Here is a 23,093-nt window from a genome sequence, read left to right as displayed (position 1 = left end):
CCAGGTCGTCATTATACATAATAATTTACACGGCCTATCAGAACCACACTATGTTCGACACGCTACCCTGGCTGCCAGCTGAGGTGGCATCATTTAAAATCAAATCAAATCCAATTTTATTTGTCACATACACATGGTTAGCAGATGTTAATGCGAGTGTAGCGAAATGCTTGTGCTTCTAGTTCCGACAATGCAGTGATAACCAACAAGTAATCTAACTAACAATTCCAAAACTACTGTCTTATACACAGTGTAAGGGGATAAAGAATATGTACATAAGGATATATGAATGAGTGATGGTACAGGGCAGCATACAGTAGATGGTATCGAGTAAAGTATATACATATGAGATGAGTATGTAGACAAAGTAAACAAAGTGGCATAGTTAAAGTGGCTAGTGATACATGTATTACATAAGGATGCAGTCGATGATATAGAGTACAGTATATACGTATGCATATGAGATGAATAATGTAGGGTAAGTGACATTATATAAGGTAGCATTGTTTAAAGTGGCTAGTGATATATTTACATCATTTCCCATTATTAAAGTGGCTGTAGTTGGGTCAGTGTCAATGACAGTGTGTTGGCAGCAGCCACTCAATGTTAGTGGTGGCTGTTTAACAGTCTGATGGCCTTGAGATAGAAGCTGTTTTTCAGTCTCTCGGTCCCAGCTTTGATGCACCTGTACTGACCTCGCCTTCTGGATGATAGCGGGGTGAACAGGCAGTGGCTCGGGTGGTTGATGTCCTTGATGATCTTTGTGGCCTTCCTGTAACATCGAGTGGTGTAGGTGTCCTGGAGGGCAGGTAGTTTGCCCCCGGTGATGCGTTGTGCAGACCTCACTACCCTCTGGAGAGCCTTACGGTTGAGGGCGGAGCAGTTTAGGCTGCTCAGTCACCTGTTACTGGGAGAAATCATGGGGTTGTTGCTGGGTTTGGGCTCACAAAGATACCCTTTGTCCCTCTCGCTCTGGCTCTCTCTACCTCACGTCTTTGTGGCGACAGACAGGGACATAGAAACACAACAGGGTTAGAGACGTGCAGAAAGCAGCAGGCGCTTGAGACAGACAGCCCAAGTTGAGCTGAACTTTGGTCCTAGTCTCCACTGTGTCTAGATAACGGTAATAACGCCAAAGGACAAATATAATTGTACTGCAGTTCTTCCACAATCTCACCAGACTTGGTAAAAAAAAAAAAAAAAAAAACACTGGTGTTGAATGTCATCATCTCTAGAGAAAGGAGAGAGAGCGAGGGCCAATTTGAAATGATCAAATTGCATAGAAGGCTGCTACTGTTAACCCTTTCCCATAGCTGTTTTATTTTGTGCCTCTTCCTTTCAGGCAATCTCTTTTTCAGTCTTTCTCCTTTTTTTATTTATTCATGAAATGTGTTTTTGTTTTCAAAAGATATGTTCCCCATCAGTGTGCTAGTTGGTTAGTCCCAGGCAGGGCAGATAGATAGATAGAAACAGAGCCACATCATACTGTACTTCTGAACAGAGCAGAACCAGAAGAAACCTGTCTGCCTAATAATCCTTAACATACCTATGGCTGGATGTTAAGCAGCCAGCCTAGCAACCAATCAATGCACTGCCCCAGGCAGGGTTTCTTCTTGCTCCTGCTTTAGGAAAGGCTATGCGGAGTCACCACAAAACATAACATCCACTTTTTTAGGATACAGCATTTTCATCCTCGCTTCTGTTCCCCCAGAAAAAGGGAAGTGGGAACTCTGCTCGGGTGTGTTTCTACACCTGCCACGTTAGGTTACCTATAGGACTGCAGTGATGCAGAGACTCAGGGCCATGATGCTGGAATACAGATCAGGGTTTGGAGAGAGAGAGTTGTCTGTCCTGGTTTAATGGGAAGAGAATAGCACCAGATGTAATGAGGCAGAGTAGTGCTGATAGCCTAAGATTTGTTCTGCTTTTAGTTTCTACTCAGTTCTGTAGAGTTGACAAAAATACAATTAATGTTGAATTCCAGATTCTCTGCTTATTTCTTCCTTATTCCGGTAATCGTTTAACCAGGATTTCTGAAAAAAACTGGGAATTTTAGGTATGTTACCGTCATTTTGCATCTCTAAGACATAACTACAGTATGCTGGATCATGTCCATCAGAGGTCAGTGTAGTCACTGAGGATCTCTGGTTGTGTGTCCATCTGCATGCGGTCTCTGATAGACCCTTCCCTACAGCCATACCAGCTATTTGTGGCCTCGCGACAGCTTGACGTTCTCACACCTCTGTTGGACTCATGAGGATGATTCACAAGGAGACCATCTGACAAACTAGGAAAGTTTTCCACCACATCCACAAGCAGCACTGTAGTGACTTTTGAATTATTGAAGAAGTGCAAGGAAGCCTTGAACAATCTCAGTGTGGTGTAAGCCAGGCATTGGGTGGGTAAACCATACAGGACTACAATATCTCTAACTGCTCAGCAACAGCCCTGGTGTAAGGGGACCAAAAATAGCTCAAAAACAGTGACAATGGGTAGGCAAGGATTCTGTCAAGGAGAAATATTGGAGCATAGATAGCTAGCATAGCAACTTAACCTGAACTGCTCTCCTCAACCTCAATCAACCAGAATAACTATCTGGACCAGGAACAAACTGTCCCATTCACAGACTGTCCGGACATTTCTGTTTTACTGTTGCGGTCGGTCTGCATGCAGCCACTCACTGAAGGGTCAATTAAGGTCATTTAGGATCTGACTCTGATGTGGAACTTATGAGAGCAGGGAAGACTTGTAAGAAGTGGCTGAGAAAGCTACCCTTTTGCAGGTTACTACTATAGGAGGGTGTAGTACTATAGGAGGGTTTACTGCTATAGGAGGGTGTACTACTATAGGAAGGTTTACTGCTATAGGAGGGTTTACTGCTATAGGAGGGTGTAGTACTATAGGAGGGTTTACTGCTACAGGAGGGTTTACTGCTATAGGAGGGTGTAGTACTATAGGAGGGTTTACTGCTACAGGAGGGTGTAGTACTATAGGAGGGTTTACTGCTATAGGAGGGTGTAGTACTATAGGAGGGTTTACTGCTACAGGAGGGTTTACTGCTACAGGAGGGTTTACTGCTATAGGAGGGTGTAGTACTATAGGAGTGTTTACTGCTACAGGAGGGTTTACTGCTACAGGAGGGTTTACTGCTACAGGAGGGTTTACTGCTATAGGAGGGTTTACTGCTATAGGAGGGTGTACTGCTATAGGAGGGTGTACTACTATAGGAGGGTGTACTACTATAGGAGGGTTTACTGCTATAGGAGGGTGTAGTACTATAGGAGGGTTTACTGCTACAGGAGGGTGTAGTACTATAGGAGGGTTTACTGCTACAGGAGGGTTTACTGCTACAGGAGGGTTTACTGCTACAGGAGGGTTTACTGCTACAGGAGGGTTTACTACTATAGGAGGGTTTACTACTATAGGAGGGTTTACTACTATAGGAGGGTTTACTACTATAGGAGGGTATACTGCTATAGGAGGGTTTACTGCTATAGGAGGGTGTACCCACTATAGGAGGGTTTACTACTATAGGAGGGTGTAGTACTATAGGAGGGTTTACTGCTATAGGAGGGTGTACTACTATAGGAAGGTTTACTGCTATAGGAGGGTTTACTGCTATAGGAGGGTGTAGTACTATAGGAGGGTTTACTGCTATAGGAGGGTTTACTGCTATAGGAGGGTGTAGTACTATAGGAGGGTTTACTGCTACAGGAGGGTGTAGTACTATAGGAGGGTTTACTGCTATAGGAGGGTGTAGTACTATAGGAGGGTTTACTGCTACAGGAGGGTTTACTGCTATAGGAGGGTGTAGTACTATAGGAGTGTTTACTGCTACAGGAGGGTGTAGTACTATAGGAGGGTTTACTGCTATAGGAGGGTGTAGTACTATAGGAGTGTTTACTGCTACAGGAGGGTGTAGTACTATAGGAGGGTTTACTGCTACAGGAGGGTTTACTGCTACAGGAGGGTTTACTGCTATAGGAGGGTGTACTGCTATAGGAGGGTGTACTACTATAGGAGGGTGTACTACTATAGGAGGGTGTACTGCTATAGGAGGGTGTACTGCTATAGGAGGGTGTACTGCTATAGGAGGGTGTACTGCTATAGGAGGGTGTACTGCTATAGGAGGGTGTACTGCTATAGGAGGGTGTACTGCTATAGGAGGGTGTACTACTATAGGAGGGTTTACTGCTATAGGAGGGTTTACTGCTATAGGAGGGTGTAGTACTATAGGAGGTTGTAGTACTATAGGAGCGTTTACTGCTACAGGAGGGTTTACTGCTATAGGAGGGTGTAGTACTATAGGAGGGTTTACTGCTACAGGAGGGTGTAGTACTATAGGAGGGTTTACTGCTATAGGAGGGTGTAGTACTATAGGAGGGTTTACTGCTACAGGAGGGTTTACTGCTATAGGAGGGTTTACTGCTATAGGAAGGTTTACTGCTATAGGAGGGTGTACTACTATAGGAGGGTGTACTGCTATAGGAGGGTGTACTACTATAGGAGGGTGTACTGCTATAGGAGGGTGTACTACTATGGGAGGGTTTACTGCTATAGGAGGGTTTACTGCTATAGGAGGGTGTAGTACTATAGGAGGTTGTAGTACTATAGGAGGGTGTAGTACTATAGGAGGGTGTAGTACTATAGGAGGGTGTAGTACTATAGGAGGGTGTAGTACTGTAGGAGGGTGTAGTACTATAGGAGGGTTTACTGCTAAAGGAGGGTTTACTGCTATAGGAGGTTGTAGTACTATAGGAGGTTGTAGTTCTATAGGGGGTTGTAGTACTATAGGAGGGTGTAGTACTATAGGAGGGTTTACTGCTATAGGAGGTTGTACTGCTATAGGAGGTTGTAGTTCTATAGGGGGTTGTAGTACTATAGGAGGGTGTAGTACTATAGGAGGGTGTAGTACTATAGGAGGGCGTAGTACTATAGGAGGGCGTAGTACTATAGGAGGGCGTAGTACTATAGGAGGGCGTAGTACTATAGGAGGGCGTAGTACTATAGGAGGGCGTAGTACTATAGGAGGGCGTAGTACTATAGGAGGGCGTAGTACTATAGGAGGGCGTAGTACTATAGGAGGGCGTAGTGCTATAGGAGGGCGTAGTGCTATAGGAGGGCGTAGTGCTATAGGAGGGCGTACTGCTATAGGAGGGCGTAGTGCTATAGGAGGGCGTAGTGCTATAGGAGGGCGTAGTGCTATAGGAGGGCGTAGTGCTATAGGAGGCGTAGTGCTATAGGAGGGCGTAGTGCTATAGGAGGGCGTAGTGCTATAGGAGGGCGTAGTGCTATAGGAGGCGTAGTGCTATAGGAGGGCGTAGTGCTATAGGAGGGCGTAGTGCTATAGGAGGGCGTAGTGCTATAGGAGGGCGTAGTGCTATAGGAGGGCGTAGTGCTATAGGAGGGCGTAGTGCTATAGGAGGGCGTAGTGCTATAGGGGGCGTAGTGCTATAGGAGGGCGTAGTGCTATAGGAGGGCGTAGTGCTATAGGAGGGCGTAGTGCTATAGGAGGGCGTAGTGCTATAGGAGGGCGTAGTGCTATAGGAGGGCGTAGTGCTATAGGAGGGCGTAGTGCTATAGGAGGGCGTAGTGCTATAGGAGGGCGTAGTGCTATAGGAGGGCGTAGTGCTATAGGAGGGCGTAGTGCTATAGGAGGGCGTAGTGCTATAGGAGGGCGTAGTGCTATAGGAGGGCGTAGTGCTATAGGAGGGCGTAGTGCTATAGGAGGGCGTACTGCTATAGGAGGGCGTACTGCTATAGGAGGGCGTACTGCTATAGGAGGGCGTACTGCTATAGGAGGGCGTACTGCTATAGGAGGGTGTAGTGCTATAGGAGGGCGTAGTGCTATAGGAGGGCGTAGTGCTATAGGAGGGCGTAGTGCTATAGGAGGGCGTAGTGCTATAGGAGGGCGTAGTGCTATAGGAGGGCGTAGTGCTATAGGAGGGCGTAGTGCTATAGGAGGGCGTAGTGCTATAGGAGGGCGTAGTGCTATAGGAGGGCGTAGTGCTATAGGAGGGCGTAGTGCTATAGGAGGGCGTAGTGCTATAGGAGGGCGTAGTGCTATAGGAGGCGTAGTGCTATAGGAGGCGTAGTGCTATAGGAGGGCGTAGTGCTATAGGAGGGCGTAGTGCTATAGGAGGGCGTAGTGCTATAGGAGGAGGGCGTAGTGCTATAGGAGGGCGTAGTGCTATAGGAGGGCGTAGTGCTATAGGAGGCGTAGTGCTATAGGAGGGCGTAGTGCTATAGGAGGGCGTAGTGCTATAGGAGGCGTAGTGCTATAGGAGGGCGTAGTGCTATAGGAGGGCGTAGTGCTATAGGAGGAGGGGCGTAGTGCTATAGGAGGGCGTAGTGCTATAGGAGGGCGTAGTGCTATAGGAGGGCGTAGTGCTATAGGAGGGCGTAGTACTACAGGAGGGTGTACTGCTATAGGAGGGTGTACTGCTATAGGAGGGTGTACTGCTATAGGAGGGTGTACTGCTATAGGAGGGTGTACTGCTATAGGAGGGTGTACTGCTATAGGAGGGTGTACTGCTATAGGATGTTGAAGTACTATAGGAGGGTGTAGTACTATAGGAGGGTGTAGTACTATAGGAGGTTGTAGTACTATAGGAGGTTGTAGTACTATAGGAGTTTGTAGTACTATAGGAGGTTGTAGTACTATAGGAGGTTGTAGTACTATAGGAGGGTGTAGTGCTATAGGAGGGTGTAGTGCTATAGGAGGGTGTAGTGCTATAGGAGGGTGTAGTGCTATAGGAGGGTGTAGTGCTATAGGAGGGTGTAGTGCTATAGGAGGGTGTAGTGCTATAGGAGGGTGTAGTGCTATAGGAGGGTGTAGTGCTATAGGAGGGTGTAGTGCTATAGGAGGGTGTATTGCTATAGGAGGGTGTAGTGCTATAGGAGGGTGTACTGCTATAGGAGGGTGTACTGCTATAGGAGGGTGTAGTACTATAGGAGGGTGTAGTACTATAGGAGGGTGTAGTACTATAGGAGGGTGTAGTACTATAGGAGTGTTTACTGCTATAGGAGGTTGTATAGTACTATAGGAGGTTGTAGTACTATCGGAGGGTGTAGTACTATCGGAGGGTGTAGTACTATCGGAGGGTGTAGTACTATCGGAGGGTGTAGTACTATCGGAGGGTGTAGTACTATAGGAGGGTTTACTGCTAAAGGAGGGTTTACTGCTATAGGAGGTTGTATAGTACTATAGGAGGGTGTACTGCTATAGGAGGGTGTACTGCTATAGGAGGGTGTACTGCTATAGGAGGGTGTACTGCTATAGGAGGGTGTGCTGCTATAGGAGGGTGTGCTGCTATAGGAGGGTGTGCTGCTATAGGAGGGTGTGCTGCTATAGGAGGGTGTGCTGCTATAGGAGGGTGTGCTGCTATAGGAGGGTGTGCTGCTATAGGAGGGTGTGCTGCTATAGGAGGGTGTGCTGCTATAGGAGGGTGTAGTACTATAGGAGGGTTTACAGCTATAGGAGGTTGTAGTACTATAGGAGGGTGTAGTACTATAGGAGGGTGTAGTACTATCGGAGGGTGTAGTACTATCGGAGGGTGTAGTACTATCGGAGGGTGTAGTACTATCGGAGGGTGTAGTACTATCGGAGGGTGTAGTACTATCGGAGGGTGTAGTACTATAGGAGGGTTTACTGCTATAGGAGGTTGTATAGTACTATAGGAGGTTGTATAGTACTATAGGAGGTTGTATAGTACTATAGGAGGTTGTAGTACTATAGGAGGGTGTAGTACTATAGGAGGGTGTAGTACTATAGGAGGGTGTAGTACTATAGGAAGGTTTACTGCTATAGGAGGTTGTATAGTACTATAGGAGGGTGTACTGCTATAGGAGGGTGTACTGCTATAGGAGGGTGTAGTACTATAGGAGGGTGTAGTACTATAGGAGGGTGTAGTACTATAGGAGGGTGTAGTACTATCGGAGGGTGTAGTACTATCGGAGGGTGTAGTACTATCGGAGGGTGTAGTACTATAGGAGGGTTTACTGCTATAGGAGGTTGTATAGTACTATAGGAGGTTGTATAGTACTATAGGAGGTTGTAGTACTATAGGAGGTTGTAGTACTATAGGAGGGTGTAGTACTATAGGAGGGTGTAGTACTATAGGAGGGTTTACTGCTATAGGAGGTTGTATAGTACTATAGGAGGGTGTACTGCTATAGGAGGGTGTACTGCTATAGGAGGGTGTACTGCTATAGGAGGGTGTAGTACTATAGGAGGGTGTAGTACTATAGGAGGGTGTAGTACTATAGGAGGGTGTAGTACTATAGGAGGGTGTAGTACTATAGGAGGGTGTAGTACTATAGGAGGGTGTAGTACTATCGGAGGGTGTAGTACTATCGGAGGGTGTAGTACTATAGGAGGGTTTACTGCTATAGGAGGTTGTATAGTACTATAGGAGGTTGTAGTACTATAGGAGGTTGTAGTACTATAGTAGGGTGTAGTACTATAGGAGGGTTTTCTGCTAAAGGAGGGTTTACTGCTATAGGAGTTTGTATAGTACTATAGGAGGGTGTAGTACTATAGGAGGGTGTAGTACTATAGGAGGGTGTAGTACTATAGGAGGGTGTAGTGCTATAGGAGGGTGTACTGCTATAGGAGGGTGTACTGCTATAGGAGGGTGTACTGCTATAGGAGGGTGTACTGCTATAGGAGGGTGTACTGCTATAGGAGGGTGTACTGCTATAGGAGGGTGTACTGCTATAGGAGGGTGTAGTACTATAGGAGGGTGTAGTACTATAGGAGGGTGTAGTACTATAGGAGGGTGTAGTACTATAGGAGGGTGTAGTACTATAGGAGGGCGTAGTACTATAGGATGGCGTAGTACTATAGGAGGGTGTAGTACTATAGGAGGGTGTAGTACTATAGGAGTGTTTACTGCTAAAGGAGGTTGTATAGTACTATAGGAGGTTGTAGTACTATCGGAGGTTGTAGTACTATCGGAGGTTGTAGTACTATCGGAGGGTATAGTACTATCGGAGGGTGTAGTACTATCGGAGGGTGTAGTACTATAGGAGGGTTTACTGCTAAAGGAGGGTTTACTGCTATAGGAGGTTGTATAGTACTATAGAAGGTTGTAGTACTATAGGAGGTTGTAGTACTATAGGAGGTTGTAGTACTATAGGAGGTTGTAGTACTATAGGAGGTTGTAGTACTATAGGAGGTTGTAGTACTATAGGAGGGTGTAGTACTATAGGAGGGTGTAGTACTATAGGAGGGTGTAGTACTATATGAGGGCGTAGTACTATATGAGGGCGTAGTACTATAGGAGGGCGTAGTACTATTGGGGGGTTTACTGCTATAGGTGGGTGTACTACTATAGGAGGGTGTACTGCTATAGGAGGGTGTACTGCTATAGGAGGGTGTACTGCTATAGGAGGGTGTACTGCTATAGGAGGGTGTAGTGCTATAGGAGGATTTACTACTATAGGAGGGTTTACTGCTAGAGGAGTGTTTACCGTTATCTAGACACATAGGAGGGTTTACTGCTATAGGAGGGTTTACTGCTATAGGAGGGTGTAGTACTATAGGAGGGTTTACTGCTATAGAAGGGTTTACTGCTATGGGAGGTTGTAGTACTATAGGAGGGTGTAGTACTATAGGAGGGTTTACTGCTATAGGAGGGTGTTCTACTATAGGAGGGTGTTCTACTATAGGAGGGTTTACTACTATAGGAGGGTGTAGTTCTATAGGAGGGTGTAGTACTATATGAGGGCGTAGTACTATATGAGGGCGTAGTACTATATGAGGGCGTAGTACTATATGAGGGCGCAGTACTATAGGAGGGCGCAGTACTATAGGAGGGCGCAGTACTATAGGAGGGCGTACTGCTATAGGAGGGTGTACTGCTATAGGATTGTGTACTGCTATAGGAGGGTGTACTGCTATATGAGGGTGTAGTACTATAGGAGGGTGTAGTACTATAGTAGGGTGTAGTACTATAGGAGGGTGCACTGCTATAGGAGGGTGCACTGCTATAGGAGGGTGCACTGCTATAGGAGGGTGCACTGCTATAGGAGGGTATACTGCTATAGGATTGTGTACTGCTATAGGAGGGTGTACTGCTATATGAGGGTGTAGTACTATAGGAGGGTGTAGTACTATAGGAGGGTGTAGTACTATAGGAGGGTGTAGTACTATAGGAGGGTGTAGTACTATAGGAGGGTGTAGTACTATAGGAGGGTGTAGTACTATAGGAGGGTGTAGTACTATAGGAGGGTGTAGTACTATAGGAGGGTGTAGTACTATAGGAGGGTGTAGTACTATAGGAGGGTGTAGTACTATAGGAGGGTGTACTACTATAGGAGGATTTACTACTATAGGAGGGTTTACTGCTTTAGGAGTGTTTACCGTTATCTAGACACAGGACGGTTTACTGCTATAGGACGGTTTACTGCTATAGGACGGTTTACTGCTATAGGACGGTTTACTGCTATAGGACGGTTTACTGCTTTAGGACGGTTTACTGCTATAGGACGGTTTACTGCTATAGGACGGTTTACTGCTATAGGACGGTTTACTGCTATAGGACGGTTTACTGCTATAGGACGGTTTACTGCTATAGGACGGTTTACTGCTATCGGACGGTTTACTGCTATCGGACGGTTTACTGCTATCGGACGGTTTACTGCTATCGGACGGTTTACTGCTATCGGACGGTTTACTGCTATCGGACGGTGTAGTACTATAGGAGGGTGTAGTACTATAGGAGGGTGTAGTACAAAAAGAGGGTGTAGTACTATAGGAGGGTGTAGTACTATAGGAGGGTGTAGTACTATAGGAGGGTGTAGTAATGCAGAGGAGGGCGGGCCAAAAGTGTGGCATTGCTCCAGTTAACCATGCAGCATTAGGAAAGAGTCCAGACCAGCGTTTCTTCCGTAGAACCTATCTCCTCCCCTCACAGCCAGCGCCAATAAACACCAATATGCGCACATAGCTGGAGTTTAAGACATCTCCAATTCATGACATACGCAGCTTCTTCATTTCACCAGGTACTTAAAGATATGCTGAGTTTGGTCAAAAGCTACCTAACAGTGACCTAACAGTGACCTAACAGTGACCTAACAGTGACCTAACAGTGACCTAACAGCGACCTAACAGCGCAACTTCCTAACAATAATTAAGGCAGGGGACTTTAACTGCTTCCCATACAGGCCATCCTATAGGGCAATGTGCTCCTTAAAGAAAAGTAACATTTTCAATTATGGAAAGACAGAAGGCATTACAGGCATGGAGCACTAAGTGCCTTCCCCATTCAGCAAGGCCCTTACAGTTAAGTTATTCGCTGGTTTAGGGAGAGAAGATGGGGAGGGGGAAAGAAGAGAGAGAGAGAGAGAGAGAGAAGATGGGGAGGGGGAAAGAAGAGAGAGAGAAGATGGGGAGGGGGAAAGAAGAGAGATAGAATATGGGGAGGGGGAAAGAAGAGCGAGGGAGGGGGAAAGAAGGGAGAGGGAGAGAGAAGATGGGAGGGGGAAAGAAGAGAGAGGGAGAGAGAAGATGGGGAGGGGGAATGAAGAGAGGGGGAGAGAGAAGATGGGGAGGGGGAAAGAAGAGAGAGGGAGAGAGAAGATGGGGAGGGGGAATGAAGAGAGGGAGAGAGAGAAGATGGGGAGGGGGAAAGAAGAGAGAGAGAAGATGGGGAGGGGGAAAGAAGAGAGAGGGAGAGAGAGAAGATGGGGAGGGGGAATGAAGAGAGAGGGAGAGAGAGAAGATGGGGAGGGGGAATGAAGATGGTGAGGGGGAATGAAGAGAGAGGGAGAGAGAGAAGATGGTGAGGGGGAATGAAGAGAGAGGGAGAGAGAGAAGATGGGGAGGGGGAATGAAGAGAGAGGGAGAGGGAGAAGATGGGTGGGGGGAATGAAGAGCGAGGGAGAGAGAAGATGGGGAGGGGGAATGAAGAGAGAGGGAGAAAGAGAAGATGGGGAGGGGGAAAGAAGAGAGAGGGAGAGAGAGAAGAGCGGGGGGGTGGCTCGATCAGTGTGATGATCTTTTAGAGAGTGTGTCTGGAAGGAAGTATCCGAGAGGTGGAATAACAAACAGACCACACTTCCTCTCCATCACCCCTGTCATCTACCTCCGCCCCCTCCCTCCATCCCCTCCATATCTCCTCAGAAGTCGTGCCTGGCTCATTGGCACCTACACCGTTACAAACCGGACCATCTGGCTGCCCAGCCAACCAACAGTCCTGCCCTACAAACAGGACGTTTTACATTCATTTTCCCCTAAGATTTGTGTCTTTTGATGGTGACGGTCATGGCACTTTTAGAATCATGTCTCTGCTGTGACTCTGTCTGTCTGTCTGTCTGTCTGTCTGTCTGTCTGTCTGTCTGTCTGTCTGTGCCGTGACTAGGTCTGTGTGTCTGTCTGTGCCGTGACTAGGTCTGTCTGTCCGTCTGTCTGTGCCGTGACTAGGTCTGTCTGTCCGTCTGTCTGTGCCGTGACTAGGTCTGTGTGTCTGTCTCTGCCGTGACTAGTTCTGGCTGTCTGTCTGGCTGTCTGTCTGTCTGTCTGTCTGTCTGTCTGTCTGTCTGTCTGTCTGTCTGTCTGTGCCGTGACTAGGTCTGTGTGTCTGTCTGTGCCGTGACTAGGTCTGTCTGTCCGTCTGTCTGTGCCGTGACTAGGTCTGTTTGTCCGTCTGTCTGTGCCGTGACTAGGTCTGTGTGTCCGTCTGTCTGTGCCGTGACTAGGTATGTGTGTCTGTCTCTGCCGTGACTAGTTCTGTCTGTCTGTCTGTCTGTCTGTCTGTCTGTCTGTCTGTCTGTCTGTGCCGTGACTAGGTCTGTGTGTCTGTCTCTGCCGTGACTAGGTCTGTCTGTCCGTCTGTCTGTGCCGTGACTAGGTCTGTGTGTCTGTCTCTGCCGTGACTAGTTCTGTCTGTCTGTCTGTCTGTCTGTCTGTCTGTGCCGTGACTAGGTCTGTCTGTCTGTCTGTGCCGTGACTAGGTCTGTGTGTCTGTCTCTGCCGTGACTAGGTCTGTCTGTCCGTCTGTCTGTGCCGTGACTAGGTCTGTCTGTCCGTCTGTCTGTGCCGTGACTAGGTCTGTCTGTCCGTCTGTCTGTGCCGTGACTAGGTCTGTGTGTCTGTCTCTGCCGTGACTAGGTCTGTGTGTCTGTCTGTGCCGTGACTAGGTCTGTGTGTCTGTCTGTGCCGTGACTAGGTCTGTGTGTCTGTCTGTGCCGTGACTAGGTCTGTGTGTCTGTCTGTGCCGTGACTAGGTATGTGTGTCTGTCTGTGCCGTGACTAGGTCTGTGTGTCTGTCTGTGCCGTGACTAGGTCTGTCTGTCTGTCTCTGCCGTGACTAGGTCTGTCTGTCTGTCTGTCTGTCTGTCTGTCTGTCTGTCTGTCTGTCTGTCTGTCTGTCTGTCTGTCTGTGTGTCTGTCTCTGCCGTGACTAGGTCTGTCTGTGCCGTGACTAGGTCTGTGTGTCTGTCTGTGCCGTGACTAGGTCTGTCTGTCTGTCAAATCAAAAAATCAAATCAAATCAAATTTTATTTGTCACATACACATGGTTAGCAGATGTTAAATGCGAGTGTAGCGAAATGCTTGTGCTTCTAGTTCCGACAATGCAGTGATAACCAACAAGTAATCTAACTAACAATTCCAAAACTACTGTCTTATACACAGTGTAAGGGGATAAGGAATATGTACATAAGGATATATGAATGAGTGATGGTACAGAGCAGCATACAGTAGATGGTATCGAGTACAGTATATACATATGAGATGAGTGTGTAGACAAAGTAAACAAAGTGGCATAGTTAAAGTGGCTAGTGATACATGTGTTACATAAGGATGCAGTCGATGATGTAGAGTACAGTATATACATATGCATATGAGATGAATAATGTAGGGTAAGTAACATTATATAAGGTAGCATTGTTTAAAGTGGCTAGTGATATATTTACATAATTCCCATCAATTCCCATTATTAAAATGGCTGGAGTTGGGTCAGTGTCAATGACAGTGTGTTGGCAGCAGCCACTCACACTGTTAGTGGTGGCTGTTTAACAGTCTGATGGCCTTGAGATAGAAGCTGTTTTTCAGTCTCTCGGTCCCAGCTTTGATGCACCTGTACTGACCTCGCCTTCTGGATGATAGCGGGGTGAACAGGCAGTGGTTCGGGTGGTTGATGTCCTTGATGATCTTTATGGCCTTCCTGTAACAACGGGTGGTGTAGGTGTCCTGGAGGGCGGGTAGTTTGCCCCCGGTGATGCGTTGTGCAGTCCTCACTACCCTCTGGAGAGCCTTACGGTTGAGGGCGGAGCAGTTGCCGTACCAGGCGGTGATACAGCCCGCCAGGATGCTCTCGATTGTGCATCTGTAGAAGTTTGTGAGTGCTTTTGGTGACAAGCCGAATTTCTTCAGCCTCCTGAGGTTGAATAGGCGCTGCTGCGCCTTCTTCACGACGCTGTCAGTGTGAGTGGACCAATTCAGTTTGTCTGTGATGTGTATGCCGAGGAACTTAAAACTAGCTACCCTCTCCACTACTGTTCCATCGATGTGGATAGGGGTGTTCCCTCTGCTGTTTCCTGAAGTCCACAATCATCTCCTTAGTTTTGTTGACGTTGAGTGTGAGGTTATTTTCCTGACACCACACTCCGAGGGCCCTCACCTCCTCCCTGTAGGCCGTCTCGTCGTTGTTGGTAATCAAGCCTACCACTGTTGTGTCGTCCGCAAACTTGATGATTGAGTTGGAGGGCGTGCGTGGCCACGCAGTCGTGGGTGAACAGGGAGTACAGGAGAGGGCTCAGAACGCACCCTTGTGGGGCCCCGTGTTGAGGATCAGCGGGTAGGAGATGTTGTTGCCTACCCTCACCACCTGGGGGCGGCCCGTCCAGGAAGTCCAGTACCCAGTTGCACAGGGCGGGTCGAGACCCAGGGTCTCGAGCTTGATGACGAGCTTGGAGGGTACTATGGTGTTGAATGCCGAGCTGTAGTCGATGAACAGCATTCTCACATAGGTATTCCTCTTGTCCAGGTGGGTTAGGGCAGTGTGCAGTGTGGTTGAGATTGCATCGTCTGTGGACCTATTTGGGCGGTAAGCAAATTGGAGTGGGTCTAGGGTGTCAGGTAGGGTGGAGGTGATATGGTCCTTGACTAGTCTCTCAAAGCACTTCATGATGACGGAAGTGAGTGCTACGGGGCGGTAGTCGTTTAGCTCAGTTACCTTAGCTTTCTTGGGAACAGGAACAATGGTGGCCCTCTTGAAGCATGTGGGAACAGCAGACTGGTATAGGGATTGATTGAATATGTCCGTAAACACACCGGCCAGCTGGTCTGCGCATGCTCTGAGGCGCGGCTGGGGATGCCGTCTGGGCCTGCAGCCTTGCGAGGGTTAACACGTTTAAATGTCTTACTCACCTCGGCTGCAGTGAAGGAGGACCGCATGTTTCCGTTGCAGGCCGTGTCAGTGGCACTGTATTGTCCTCAAAGCGGGCAAAAAAGTTATTTAGTCTGCCTGGGAGCAAGACATCCTGGTCCGTGACTGGGCTGGATTTCATCTTGTAGTCCGTGATTGACTGTAGACCCTGCCACATGCCTCTTGTGTCTGAGCCGTTGAATTGAGATTCCAATAGCTTGTAGCCTTGCGGAGGAATAGCTGCACTGTTTGTATTCAGTCATGTTGCCAGACACCTTGCCCTGATTAAAAGCAGTGGTTGCGCTTTCAGATGCTGCCATCAATCCACGGTTTCTGGTTAGGGAATGTTTTTATCGTTGCTATGGGGAACGACATCTTGACGCACGTTCTAATGAAGGAATCAGCGTATTCGTCAATATTCCCATCTGACGCAATACGTAAAACATGCCAGTCCACGTGATGGAAGCAGTCCAGCTGGTCTGACCAGCGTTGACCTCAGCGTCTGATTAGTCGTGGTCAGGGCCTTATATGCGTCGCGGAAAAGTCTTGTTTAGTCGATATGCTGATAAAATTTAGGGAGTCTGCAGATTGGGTAGACATCCCTAAAGTTCGTCAGAGCCATCGACTTCTGATTATAATCGAAGAGTCTCAGAAGATAATGCGGTCTGATTGATTGTCCTAAATCAGGTGAACAGAAGGATTTGAGTTCAATCACACCATTCCCAGTCTGAGAGGACGCCCCCGCCACTTTTGAGATGTTTGTTCCTGTCCGTGACGCAGCGATTGACTGAGAACATGCCTCTTGTGTCTGAGCCTGTGAGATTCCACTTTTCCTGTACTGGCTGTTTGTTTAATAGCCTTGTGGAGGAATAGCGCACTGTTTGTATTCAGTCATGTTGCCAGACACCTTTGCCCTGATTAAAAGCTGCCATCAATCCACGGTTTCTGGTTAGGAATGTTTTTATCCTATGGGAACACATCTTCGACGCACGCTCTAATGAACTCGCACACCGAATCAGCGTTCAATATTCCCATCTGACGCAATACGAAACATGTCCCAGTCCACGGATGGAAGCAGTCTTGGAGTGTAGAGTCAGCTTGGTCTGACCAGCGTTGGACAGACCTCAGCGTGGGAGCCTCTTGTTTTAATTTCTGCCTGTAGGCAGGGATCAGCAAAATGGAGTCGTGGTCAGCTTTTCCGAAAGGGGGGCGGGGCAGGGCCTTATATGCGTCGCGGAAGTTAGAGTAACAATGATCCAAGGTTTTACCACCCCTGGTTGCGCAATCGATATGCTGATAAAATTTAGGGAGTCTTGTTTTCAGATTGGCTTTGTTAAAATCCCCAGCTACAATGAATGCAGCCTCCGGATAAATGGTTTCCAGTTTGCAAAGAGTTAAATAAAGTTCGTTCAGAGCCATCGATGTGTCTGCTTGGGGGATATATACGGCTGTGATTATAATCGAAGAGAATTCTCTTGGAAGATAATGCGGTCTACATTTGATTGTGAGGAATTCTAAATCAGGTGAACAGAAGGATTTGAGTTCCTGTATGTTTCCTTCATCACACCATGTCCCGTTAGTCATGAGGCATACGCCCCCGCCACTCTTCTTACCAGAGAGATGTTTGTTTCTGTCCGCGCGATGCGTGGAGAAACCCGTTGGCTGTACCGCCCTGGATAGCGTCTTCCCAGTAAGCCATGTTTCCGTAAAGCAAAGAACGTTACAGTCTCTGATGTCCTCTGAATGCCACCCTTGCTCGGATTTCATCAACCTTGTTGTCGAGAGACTGGACATTGGCAAGAAGAATACTGGGAAGTGGTGCGCGATGTGCCCTTTTTCGGAGTCTGACCAGAACACCGCCGCGTTTCCCTCTTTTTCGTAGTCGTTTCCTTGGGTCGCTGCAAGCGATCCATTCCGTTGTCCTGTTTGTAAGGCAGAACACAGGATCCGCATCGCGGAAAACATATTCTTGGTCGTACTGATGGTGAGTTGACGCTGATCTTATATTCAGTAGTTCTTCTCGACTGTATGTAATGAAACCTAAGATGACCTGGGGTACTAATGTAAGAAATAACACGTAAAAAAACAAAAAACTGCATAGTTTCCTAGGAACGCGAAGTGACTAGGTCTGTCTGTCTGTCTGTCTGTCTGTCTGTCTGTCTGTCTGTCTGTCTGTCTGTCTGTCTGTGTGTCTGTCTCTGCCGTGACTAGGTCTGTCTGTGCCGTGACTAGGTCTGTGTGTCTGTCTGTGCCATGTCTCTGACTAGGACTGTGTCCATCTTTACCGTGTGGGTAAAGAGCCTCCTCCCACAACATGGTCCTCCTGCAACCTCCCTGTTGTAATACAACCTCATTTACATCACGCTCACACCAGACCCCTCCACAATGAGCCCTGCATGTTAAACAGCAGAAGGAGAGGAGGTGCGTCTCAGTGACGGTCTTTGTCTCGCATCGCCTGTACATATGTGTCAGCCTTCTGCCCCGTATAACTCTGTGTCTCAATGAAATAACCAATTCATCAAAAGTGATGAAATGTATTTTGTGTGTTGACTAATTCACTTAGTTAATGAGAAATCTAGTTATTTGCAGCTGGAGAGGAGGAGAGAACAGGAGAGAGAGGGGGAGAGGACGAGAGAACAGGAGAGAGAGGGGGAGAGAACAGGAGAGAGAGGAGGAGAGAACAGGAGAGAGAGGAGGAGAGGAGGAGAGAACAGGAGAGAGGGGGAGAGAACAGGAGAGATGGGGAGAGAGGGGGAGAGAGAGGAGGAGAGAACAGGAGAGAGAGGGGGAGGGGGAGAGAGAGGAGGAGAGAACAGGAGAGAGAGGGGGAGGAGGAGAGAGAGGAGGAGAGAGAGGAGGAGAGAACAGGAGAGAGAGAACAGGAGAGAGAGAACAGGAGAGAGAGGAGGAGAGAACAGGAGAGAGAGGAGGAGAGAACAGGAGAGAGAGGGGGAGAGAACAGGAGAGAGAGGGGGAGAGAACAGGAGAGAGAGGGGGAGAGAACAGGAGAGAGAGGGGGAGAGGACAGGAGAGAGAGGGGGAGAGGAGGAGAGAGAGGTGGAGAGAGGTGGGGAGAGGGGGAGAGGAGGAGAGAGAGGAGGAGAGAAAAGGAGAGAGGAGGAGAGAACAGGGGAGAGAGGAGGAGAGAACAGGAGAGAGAGGGGGAGAGGAGGAGAGAAAGGGGGAGAGGAGGAGAGAGAGGAGGAGAGAGAGGAGGAGAGAGAGGAGGAGAGAGAGGAGGAGAGAGAGGAGGAGAGAACAGGAGAGAGAGGAGGAGAGAACAGGAGAGAGAGGAGGAGAGAGAGGGGGAGAGAACAGGAGAGAGAGGGGGAGAGGAGGAGAGAGAGGTGGAGAGGTGGAGAGGTGGAGAGAGGGGGAGAGGAGGAGAGAGAGGAGAGAAAAGGAGAGAGGGAGGAGAGAACAGGAGAGAGGGAGGAGAGAACAGGAGAGAGGAGGAGAGAACAGGAGAGAGGAGGAGAGAACAGGAGAGAGAGGAGGAGAGAACAGGAGAGAGAGGAGAGAGAGGGGGAGAGAACAGGAGAGAGAGGGGGAGAGGAGGAGAGAACAGGAGAGAGAGGGGGAGAGGAGGAGAGAACAGGAGAGAGAGGAGGAGAGGGGGAGAGGAGGAGAGAACAGGCGAGAGAGGGGGAGAGGGGGAGAGGAGGAGAGAACAGGAGGGAGAGGAGGAGAGAGGAAGAGAGAACAGGAGAGAGAGGGGGAGAGGAGGAGAGAACAGGAGAGAGAGGGGGAGAGGAGGAGAGGACAGGAGAGAGAGAGGAGAGAGGGGGGGAGGAGGAGGGAGAGGGGGAGAGCAGGAGAGAACAGGAGAGAGAGGAGGAGAGAGCAGGCGAGAGAGGGGGAGAGAGAGGAGGAGAGAACAGGAGAGAGAGGGGGAGAGAGAGGAGGAGAGAACAGGAGAGAGAGGAGGAGAGGGGGAGAGGAGGAGAGAACAGGCGAGAGAGGGGAGAGGGGGAGAGGAGGAGAGAACAGGAGGGAGAGGAGGAGAGAACAGGAGGGAGAGGAGGAGAGAGGAAGAGAGAACAGGAGAGAGAGGGGGAGAGGAGGAGAGAACAGGAGAGAGAGGGGGAGAGGAGGAGAGAACAGGAGAGAGAGGGGGAGAGGAGGAGAGGACAGGAGAGAGAGAGGAGAGAGGGGGGGAGGAGGAGGGAAAGGGGGAGAGCAGGAGAGAGCAGGCGAGAGAGGGGGAGAGAGAGGAGGAGAGAACAGGAGAGAGAGGGGAGAGAGAGGAGGAGAGAACAGGAGAGAGAGGGGGAGAGGAGGAGAGAGAGGAGGAGAGAACAGGAGAGAGAGGGGGAACCAGATAAGATCTTGTCTAGCAAGAGAGAGAGAGGCATCTGTCCCTCTGGCTGAAAGACACACACAGACATGCGTGACCAGGAGAGAGAGGGCCATCTGTCCCTCTGGCTGAAAGACACACACAGACATGCGTGACCAGGAGAGAGAGGGCCATCTGTCCCCCTGGCTGAAGGACACACACAGACATGCGTGACCAGGAGAGAGAGGGCCATGTGTCCCTCTGGCTGAAAGACACACACAGACATGCGTGACCAGGAGAGAGAGGGCCATATGTCCCTCTGGCTGAAGGACACACACAGACATGCGTGACCAGGAGAGAGAGGGCCATGTGTACCTCTGGCTGAAGGACACACACAGACATGCGTGACCAGGAGAGAGGGCCATCTGTCCTCTGGCTGAAAGACACACACAGACATGCGTGACCAGGGAGAGAGAGGGCCATGTGTACCTCTGGCTGAAGGACACACACAGACATGCGTGACCAGGAGAGAGAGGGCCATATGTCCTCTGGCTGAAGGACACACAGACATGCGTGACCAGGAGAGAGAGGGCCATATGTCCCTCTGGCTGAAGGACACACACAGACATGCGTGACCAGGAGAGAGAGGGCCATATGTCCCTCTGGCTGAAGGACACACACAGACATGCGTGACCAGGAGAGAGAGGGCCATGTGTCCCTCTGGCTGAAAGACACACACAGACATGCGTGACCAGGAGAGAGAGGGCCATGTGTCCCTCTGGCTGAAAGACACACACAGACATGCGTGACCAGGAGAGAGAGGGCCATGTGTCCCTCTGGCTGAAGGACACACAAAGACATGCGTGACCAGGAGAGAGAGGGCCATGTGTACCTCTGGCTGAAGGACACACACAGACATGCGTGACCAGGAGAGAGAGGGCCATCTGTCCTCTGGCTGAAGGACACACACAGACATGCGTGACCAGGAGAGAGAGGGCCATGTGTGCCTCAGACACGATACAGTGGCTCTTTTACATAACAACCCCAGGGCCATGGGCATGTGGTGCACCATTTAACACAGGAAGAGAGGAGGAGGAGGAAGGATGATGGACCGTCTTAGACACCATCTCTTTGGGGTTAAGCCTTTCGCTTGGGCTATTCTGAAAGCGTGCATTGAGCCATGAAGGTGATGTGTAGTCAGGCCCTCCACAGAGGAGACAGCCAGGGGAAATGGAGCTGAAAGTCACTGGCTCCATACTGAGTGATGATCACTCTGGATGGGGTTAAAGATTCATGGACAGGCAGTTGGACAGAGAAACATGATGAAAACCTGTTCGTACCTGGTCTGTGTTTACAGGCACTGCATGCACACACACACACACACACACACACACACCACACACACCACACACACCACACACACCACACACACACACACACACACACACTTACTTGGCCTAGCTCAATGGATTACACACATGGGTTGAGGGCCAGTCAGCCTTCAATGTAAACAAAGGCGCGTGTTTACATGTATGCACACACAACCTTACACGCACACACACTCACTCACTGGCACACACAACCTTACACGCACACACACTCACTCACTGGCACACACAACCTTACACGCACACACACTCACTCACTGGCACACACAACCTTACACGCACACACACTCACTCACTGGCACACACAACCTTACACGCACACACACTCACTCACTGGCACACACAACCTTACACGCACACACACTCACTCACTGGCACACACAACCTTACACGCACACACACTCACTCACTGGCACACACACTCACTCACTGGCACACACAACCTTACACGCACACACACTCACTCACTGGCACACACAACCTTACACGCACACACACTCACTCACTGGCACACACAACCTTACACGCACACACACTCACTCACTGGCACACACAACCTTACACGCACACACACTCACTCACTGGCACACACAACCTTACACGCACACACACTCACTCACTGGCACACACAACCTTACACGCACACACACTCACTCACTGGCACACACAACCTTACACGCACACACACTCACTCACTGGCACACACAACCTTACACGCACACACACTCACTCACTGGCACACACAACCTTACACGCACACACACTCACTCACTGGCACACACAACCTTACACGCACACACACTCACTCACTGGCACACACAACCTTACACGCACACACACTCACTCACTTGCACACACACACCTTTTCCCAAATACATTGTATAAATATCGAGAGAAGACTCAAGACGCTCTAATAACCCTCCTTTTCACTCCACTCTTGATTACACATCAGAACACGTTTGACCCCAGGCACACAGGTTTACTCTTCCATGCAGGATTTCAACTGCTGGACCATCTCAACAGGTTAAATTTATCCAAGGCATTTTGTGAACCGCGCTTAGCTTCGACCTTCGACCTTCATCATTGAGTTACGGTTTAATGCTCTGCACTCCATCTTAGAATAGCCTTGTCTAAAATGAGATTTCTCTGTCTTCCTTTCTCTCTCTCTCCAGACGTTGGAAGCTGTGATGACGTTTAAGTACTCGGGGGGAGCAGGCAAGGTGGAGGGCTACTATCGGGACCTGACCCTGGGAGTGCATGTTGACATAGAACCCTCTGTGTTCTTCACCAGAGTCAGCACACTACCAGCCACCAGGTAAACAGTCATTCGTTGTACTAAAACTTGATTAACTATCACATCTGGGGAGCGGCGAACAGAGAGCAAACATTAAGACTACCCTCTTCCTCTGGGTTAAGTGCATAGACAGACGGTCGACATCACTGTCCCAACAACTCCCCGCAAACACAGAACCAGCACACTAAGTTGTCTGAACTTTGACACAATGTTGCAGTGTTTGCTGGGCTGTTACTTCTGTTCCATTAACTGGATGTTTCTGCTTGTCTTCTCCTGCTGTATCCTTCATTCCTCCCCTCAGCAGTCATCTAACCGACTCCTAGTACTGTTTGTCCTGGTTCTCTCTCTTATAAGTAAGATCGCTGTGTTTGTTGTGTTTTTCCATCTTGACTGGATAAACACATCGCGCCAGATCACCTCGGTCCCACTCCCTGCTTCCTGTTCCTGTACCCAGCAGACGAGACCAGACTAGACCAGGGCTCTGCTCTGCTCAGTGGCATTATTGTTGCTGTAACGATGGGGAATCTGAAAGATGGCATTTCTACTGACAGGCCTAGGTGGAAAAGATGGATATTCTCTCTCTCTCTCTCTCTCTCTCTCTCTCTCTCTGTCTCTCTCTCTCTGTCTCTCTCACTGTCTCTCTCACTGTCTCTCTCTCTGTCTCTCTCACTTTCTCTCTCTCTGTCTCTCTCACTTTCTCTCTCTCTCTGTCGTTCTCTCTCTCTGTCGTTCTCTCTCTCTCTCCCTCTCTCTCTCTCTCT

At 49.0% G+C, this 23,093-nt stretch overlaps 1 protein-coding gene across 1 annotated transcript in view; it reads left to right on the top strand.

Annotated features, from left to right (window-relative positions):
- Nucleotides 1–23,093, top strand: part of LOC118391642 (trafficking protein particle complex subunit 9-like) — a 414,365-nt gene that overhangs the window by 165,836 nt on the left and 225,436 nt on the right. The window contains exon 20 of the mRNA XM_052472165.1: nucleotides 22,211–22,353. Coding sequence (XP_052328125.1) covers nucleotides 22,211–22,353 — 143 coding nt within the window. The remainder of the gene's footprint in view (nucleotides 1–22,210; nucleotides 22,354–23,093) is intronic.

Source organism: Oncorhynchus keta, chromosome 20 (genome assembly GCF_023373465.1).
Source record: "Oncorhynchus keta strain PuntledgeMale-10-30-2019 chromosome 20, Oket_V2, whole genome shotgun sequence".
NCBI lineage: Eukaryota > Metazoa > Chordata > Actinopteri > Salmoniformes > Salmonidae > Oncorhynchus > Oncorhynchus keta.
This window is presented reverse-complemented; position numbering and strand designations above follow the sequence as displayed.